This window comes from Oncorhynchus nerka, linkage group LG15 (assembly GCF_034236695.1).
Source record: "Oncorhynchus nerka isolate Pitt River linkage group LG15, Oner_Uvic_2.0, whole genome shotgun sequence".
NCBI lineage: Eukaryota > Metazoa > Chordata > Actinopteri > Salmoniformes > Salmonidae > Oncorhynchus > Oncorhynchus nerka.
Window position 1 is genome coordinate 73444285 of NC_088410.1, and position 7244 is coordinate 73451528.

Below are 7244 nucleotides of genomic sequence, written 5' to 3' on the forward strand. Positions count from 1 at the left end.
ACTGTTGGTACATACTGCTGAGTGTAGACTTTATGGAGAGGAAACTGACTAATGGCCTTATCTCAAAACATCTGTGTGTGTGTAAAGCAACACGCATTCTCCTACTAAGGGTGTCTCTGATCACAGTTCAATAACTGAGTTACACGTTTTTCACACCCATATGGTATTTACAGTATATGACGTAGCATTAGTCAGGGAATGTCACCCCGCTCTTTGTACTAGAGGCAAAGGCCTGAGTGACAAAAACATGTAAGGGATCAATGCAGTGACCTGATGACAAATGCCACTGACAATTGATACCATTACTGATTGGCTATTCCATATTACTATAATCAATCTATATTTAAACAACAAAAAAAGATTAGTTATAGAATGTTATTTTTGATAAATCATTTTAATATAGAACTCAGTGACAATGGTTTCGGTCAAACTAAATGGCCTCTACTTCAAAGTCTCAGAGCAAATGACATCACCAATTGAAATGCTATTAGCAGGCACCCCACTAACTCGCTAGCCATTTCAAATCGGTTACACAAGGTTATTATAGTTTTGTGTTATATTATTTTTATTTCTATTCGTTTTTCCTTTTTTATGCGAAATTCAGTTTAGTTTCATTTAGTTTTCAAACATAATTTGCTAGTTTTTATTTAGTTTTATAAAATATTTATATTTCGATTTTATGTTATGTTATTTAGTTTCAGTTTTAGTTCAAGTGTCAGGGACAGAAAGAATGCATGTGAGGCTTGGATCCATTTGTGTTATATAGATTTTGGGGTGTTTTTTCGGATGTCACTATTTGCAACTGTGGGGGCAGTAATACAAAAGGTGATGGTTCAGGTCATAGGTTAGGTTAAAATGATAAAGTCAATAACAATGTGACTTGGAATTAAAAGGCACCAAGACTGGTGCAAAAAAACATGGTATAATTGTCACGTTCTGACCTTAGTTCTTTTGTTATGTCTTTGTTTTAGTATGGTCAGGGCGTGAATTGGGTGGGTTGTCTATGTTCCTTTTTCTATGATTTGGGATTTCTGTGTTTAGCCTGGTATGGTTCTCAATCAGAGGCAGCTGTCAATCGTTGTCCCTGATTTGAGAACCATACTTAGGTAGCCTGGTTTCACTTTTGAGTTGTGGGTGATTATTTTCCGTGTCAGAGTTTGTTCCACACGGGACTGTTTTGTTTGTCATTTATTGTTTTGTTCAGTGTTCAATTACTTTATTAAAAGATATGAACGCCCTTAAGTTCAATTATATTCATTAATAACTTTAGTGAAGTGGGCAACATAGCCAAAACCTTTGATTTACAGCACCCTACTAGCGTGGAGGGACTGTAAGAAATACCTGGGCATTTCCTCCCAAATATGTTCTCACTCGCCTATAGTAGGCAACCCAGACTTGCCAAAAGCCCTGAGGGATGCCAACGTTAATCTTTGGCATACTCTAGGAATCAGGACCTTTTCAGACCTTTTTCATCAGAAAACCACTACACTGAAATCCTTTCAAGAGCTCTGCAGTGAATTCAATGTGCCAAGATCCCATTTAAAAATATATATATCTTCAAATTAGACATGTCATTTCCTCATTTACTTCCAAGAGGAGGTTTAGAACTCAGTTGAATGAAGTTGAAACCCTTCTTGTCACAGCACAATCCATTAAAGGCAAAATATGTTATATCTATAGACTCCTTTCTGAGAAAGGAGCGGGGTTTGCAACAGGGTATACTGCACCTCTACTAATGTAAAACTGAAAGAATCGAATTACACATTTTTGTACAAATTTTATTACACTCCTTTGAGACTCCATAAAATGAAAATAGATATGTATCCTAACTGTAAAAGATGTACCTCTGAAAGTGGAACCTATATGCATGTATTTTGGAGCTGTAGAGAGATTGCCAGATTCTGCCAGATTCAGATTCTATACATACTGCTGCACATAAAATACTAGATGTACAGATTGATATGACCCCGTGTATCTATCTTCTTAATGCCCAGCAGGACTGCGCATTGGTCCTCCGCTCCTTCATACAACGACTGTTACAATAATGAAACTCTCTCTTTCGCCCATGTTACCACCAATCCAATGCTTTCAACTTTGCCTAAATGTAGACCAACAACATTATCCCAGAAACCCTAGACACATTCCAATTTGCATAGCGCCCCAACAGATCCACAGATGATGCAGTCTCCTTACACTCCACAGTGCCCTTTCACACCTGGACAAAAGGAACACCTATGTGAGAATGCTATTCATTGACTACAGTTCAGCGTTCAACACCATATGACCCTGGGACTAAACACCTCCCTCTGCAACTGGATCCTGGACCTCCTGATGGGCCGCCCCCAGGTGGTAAGGGTAGGTAACAACACATCCGCCACGCTGATCCTCAACACAGCGGGCCCTGAGAGGTGTGTGCTCAGCCCCCTTCTGTACTCTCTGTTCACTAATGACTGCACGGCCAGGCACGACTCCAACACCATCATTAAGCTTGCTGACGACACAACAGCCTGATCACCGACAACGATGATACAGCCTATAGGGAGGAGGTCAGAGACCTGACCGTGTGGTGCCAGGACAACAACTTCTCACTCAATGTGATCAAGACAAAGGAGATGATTGTGGGATACAGGAAAAAGAGGACAGAGCACGCCCCCATTCACATCAACGGGGCTGCAGGGGAGTAGGTTGCGAGCTTCAAGTTCCTTGGTGTCCACATCACCAACAAACTAACATATTCCAAGCACACCAAGACAGTCGTGAAGAGGGCACGACAAAACCTATTCCCTCTCAGGAGACTGAAAAGATTTGTGGGTCCTCAGATGGGTCCTCAGATCCTTAAAAGGTTCTACAGCTGCACCATCGAGAGCATCCTGACGGGTTGCATCACTGCCTGGTATAACAACTGCTCGGCCTCCGACCGCAAGGCACTACAATACGACCCAGTATATCACTGGGGCCAAGCTTTCTGCCATCCAGGATCTTTATACCAGGCGGTGTGAGAGGAAGGCCCTACAAATTGTCAAAGACTCCAGACACCCTAGTCATAGACTGTTCTCTCTGCTACCGCACAGCAAGTGTTACCGGAGCGCCAAGTCTAGGTCCAATAGGCTTCTAAACAGCTTCTACCCCCAAGCCATAAGACTCCTGAACATCTAATCAAATGGCAACCCAGTCTATTTGCATCCCCCTTATACGCTGCTGCTACTCTTGGTTTATTATCTATGCATAGTCACTTTAATAACTCTACCTACATGTACATATTACCTCAATTACCTCGACTAATCGGTGCCCCCGCACATTGACTCTGTACCGGTACCCCCTGTATATAGCCTCGCTATTATTATTTTACTGTTGCTCTTTAATGATTTGTTCCTTTGTTTCTTTTTTTTTTAGGTATTTTTCTTAAAACTGCATTGTTGGTTAAGGGCTTGTACGTAAGCATTTCACTCTAAGGTCTACACCTGTTGTATTCGGCGCAAGTGACAAATACAATTTGATTTGATTTGAAATGTAAGAAGAATCAAGTTAGCTACCTAGCCAAGTTTTTCTCTGTTAGCTAGTGATAGTGATGCACAAGGTAGGCTTATTTGAAACAGTTACATCCCATTTACCCACCAGATTAAGTAAACCGGCAAAAAGCTTGAAAGCCACATTCTATAAGTTTAGAATACATTTTATTTTTCTCTTATTTTATTTTAGTTCGTTTTGGAGTTAAAGATAATAGTTTCCATATAGTTTTAGCCTTTCAAATGTCAGTTAGAACATCTACTTTATACATGACACAAGTAATTTGTTCAACAATTGTTTGCAGAAAGATTACTTCACTTGTAATTCAATGTTTCACAATTTCAGTGGGTCAGAAGTTTACATACACTAAGTTGACTGTGCCTTTAAACAGCTTGGAAAATTCCAGAAAATTATGTCATGGCTTTAGAAGCTTCTGATAGGCTAACTGACATCATTTCAGTCAATTGTAGGTGTACCTGTGGATGTATTTGATGGCCTACCTTAAAACTCAGTGCCTCATTGCTTGGCATCATGGGAAAATCAAAAGAAATTAGCCAAGATCTCAGGAAAAAAATTGTAGACCTCCACAAAAAGCATTGCAGTATTTTGACGACGAAGGCCTGATTCACACGGCCTCCTTTGAACAGCTGATGTTGAAATGTGTCTTGTTACTTGAACTCTGTGAAGCATTTTTGGGGTTTTTAATTTCTGAGGCTGGTAACTCTAATGAACTTATCCTCTGCAGCAGAGGTAATTCTGCGTCTTCCTTTCCTGTGGCGGTCCTCATGAGAGCCAGTTTCATCATAGCGCTTTCAAAGTTCTTGAAATTTCCCAGGTTGACTGACCATGTCTTAAAGTAATGATTGACTTTCATTTTTCTTTGCTTATTTGAGCTGTTCTTGCCATAATATGCTTGGTATTTTACCAAATAGGGCTGTCTTCTGTATACCACCCACCTTGTCACAACACAACTGATTGGCGCAAACGCATTAAGAAGGAGAGAAATTGCACAAATTAACTGTTAACAAGGCACACCTGTTAATTGAAATGCATTCCAGGTGACTACCTCATGAAGCTGGTTGAGAGAATGCCAAGCATGTGGAAAGGTGTCATCAAGGCAAATGGTGGCCACTTTGAAGAATCTCAAATATATTTGTTTCACACTTTTTTTGTAACTATGATTTAATGTGTGTTATTTCATAGTTTGATGTCTTCACTATTATTCTACAATGTAGGAAATAGCAACAGTAAATAAAAACTCTGGACTGAGTAGGTGTTCCCAAATTTTTGACTGGTACTGTAAATATTTTATTATTATTATTATTAAAAAAATGTAAATGTAGGGGGTAGATGAGCTTTAATTTGGCAGAAAGATTGTGGATAGTTTACATAAAGATAGTTTGTGTGATAGTAAACAGGGATTCCTTGTTAACCAACGTGGTAAGTGGAGGTGTGTGACCGACTGTAGAAGACATACCATCAAGTGTGTCCATAAAAACATCAGACTTGGGATGAGGTCAGAGAGGATTTATGAATCCACCTTTATGACATTGTAAAATCCACCATCACTACTCATTAACCCGTGAGAAATACGTTTCTCCCGTTTGCAGCTCGGCCAATCCTAGGCCTGCATGACTGAAATGAGTTGAGAGTCAACCCTTTAAAAGGAAGGAGGGAGATGAACGGAGAGCAGAAACTGAGGTGAGCAATCTTCCAAACACACCAACAACAGCAAGACTAAAGGCTCAAAGCAAACCTCTCAAAAGACAAGATGAAGACCATTCTCTCCATTGCTCTCATGGTCCTGGCTCTTTGTCTGGTGTCTGAAGCCCAAGCTGTCAAAGTACAGGTAAGGGCTCCTCTTAAAGCAAGGTTTACCTTACTATAATGTACTATAATATGATGACTATTGACTGCAGATATGTCAAAATGGTCAATGGTAATCTAATGAAATAATGTGTTGTTAACCCTCGGTGTGTAGCTGTAACAGACAAAATTCTGTGTAGCATTTTCTTTTTAGCAACAAGGCATATACTTCGTGCAAGCCAGCATTACAAGTATATGGGCATCCTCCTCACATTCAGAATGTGTAAAGCATTGCAATGATTGGCTGGGACCCCAATATGACCCACAGATATGGTGCTTTGTCTAAACTGTGTCTATGTCCTCTCATCTCTTCTCTGTAGGAGGGAGACTTTTATTTCTCACTGGAATCAGTGAAGAAGCTCCAAGAACTGACAGCAGAGGGCAGCAATGTAAACATGATGCAGAATCCTCGTCTCACCAGCAGCAGCTTTGCTTCTGTCTGTGCTAACCCTTCCCTGCCACAGGAGTTCATGCCCCTTTGCATGAAGAGAGGGGCAAGTATGTCCCTCTCAAGACTAGGTAAGAAAATACCACTCTATATCATAATATCCACTACAGTCCAACTTGGTGGATCGGACCAGATTGTGATAAGACCGTAATCATTTGCTGATGGAGTCATTGATCAGAATTGTATATAGAACATGTCTCTCTTATGTACATCTAGTTGGTCTCTACAATATGCAGTTGTAGTTTGATTGATTGAGTGATTATGGAACATGTTTTAACACTGTACCTTTCTCTTCTTTCTTCCAGCTGCTGTGCCTATGGACATCTGTGAGATCTGTGCCTTTGCTGCCTGTACAGGCTGTTAGTCAAAATATCAACCTGACGGCCATCAGAAGACAAGCCACTCACATTTCTCATTCTGCATATCGTGACAACAATTTTGATCTCATGTTTAAAATTGCCATCTTCAGATGGCCAAAAACATAATTGGCTCAAAAATTCAAAGACTGATTAATTGATGGAAGCTCATTTTCTAGAAACTGTTACTTTGGAGCATATTTAGCACTTATTTGACTGTTTTTCTTTTTATCAATTTACTTTTATTTTGGGGGTTTGGGGTTTGTTACAGTTCTATCTTACAAGGCTTTGTACTTATTTAATGTTCTTTTTGTTTTCATTGACACAAGTCTTTGGAGTTTTGTATTCTTTTGTATGTTTATGAATTCCTCATGTTTAATAAAAAAGCATTGAAAAACACATATTGTTGTTTGAGTGAGTGGTCTACCAACTGTAACTGGCCGGCAAATCTTGAATAGAACATTTGATAAACTGACTGAAATTGGAACAACACAGAGAACAATACTTCACCCACAAGTTGGATGAAACCTGAAATGTGTGTCTTTCCCCAAATATTTATTGAGAGTGAACCTTGAATAGAGCATATATTTGATAAACTAGCGGACATTGGCACAACACACGGAATAATACTTCATCCACTTTTTGTTGAAACTTGGCATTTGTGTCTTTTCCCCAACACTTCCATTGAGAGGACGATAGTACACCCCAAGGGCTAACTCCTGCCCCCAGTGCACAACTTACATCTGACAGTCTATTGTCACTGTACTTTTGCTTCACTACCTAAAAATGTATTAATTATTGGTGCATAGCTTCGTAGACAGTAGTAGATTTCACAACAGCAATAGAAGCCAGCAACCCTCTGGTTGCTAGTACATCTCACACTGTTGCCAGTGCTGGGATTTTAATCAGCACCCCTCAGGATTCTGCTCCTTATATCTAACCTGTAGGACAGGGTTGGGATGGTCTTCTTGTCCCATCCCAAGCTAGCACACCTGACTCAAAAAATCCACTAATCGCAATCTTCAATTTAGAATCCCATTAGTTTAATCAGGTGTGTCAGCTATGCA

General features: G+C 39.9%; 1 protein-coding gene across 1 annotated transcript; it reads left to right on the forward strand.

Annotated features, from left to right (window-relative positions):
- Positions 1-5188: 5188 nt before the first annotated feature.
- On the forward strand, positions 5189-6578 carry LOC115143731 (guanylin-like). Its single transcript, XM_029684202.2, has 3 exons — positions 5189-5356; positions 5694-5892; positions 6127-6578. The coding sequence occupies exons 1-3, from the start codon at positions 5279-5281 to the stop codon at positions 6183-6185; spliced, it is 336 nt and encodes a 111-aa protein (XP_029540062.1). The 5' UTR covers positions 5189-5278; the 3' UTR covers positions 6186-6578.
- Positions 6579-7244: the final 666 nt, after the last annotated feature.

Coding starts and splice junctions, on each gene's coding strand:
- LOC115143731 (XM_029684202.2), top strand. CDS start 5,279: ATGAAGACCATTCTCTCCATTGCTCTCATGGTCCTGGCTCTTTGTCTG. Junction 5,357..5,693: donor CCCAAGCTGTCAAAGTACAG/GTAAGGGCTCCT, acceptor TCTTCTCTGTAG/GAGGGAGACTTTTATTTCTC. Junction 5,893..6,126: donor TATGTCCCTCTCAAGACTAG/GTAAGAAAATAC, acceptor TCTTTCTTCCAG/CTGCTGTGCCTATGGACATC.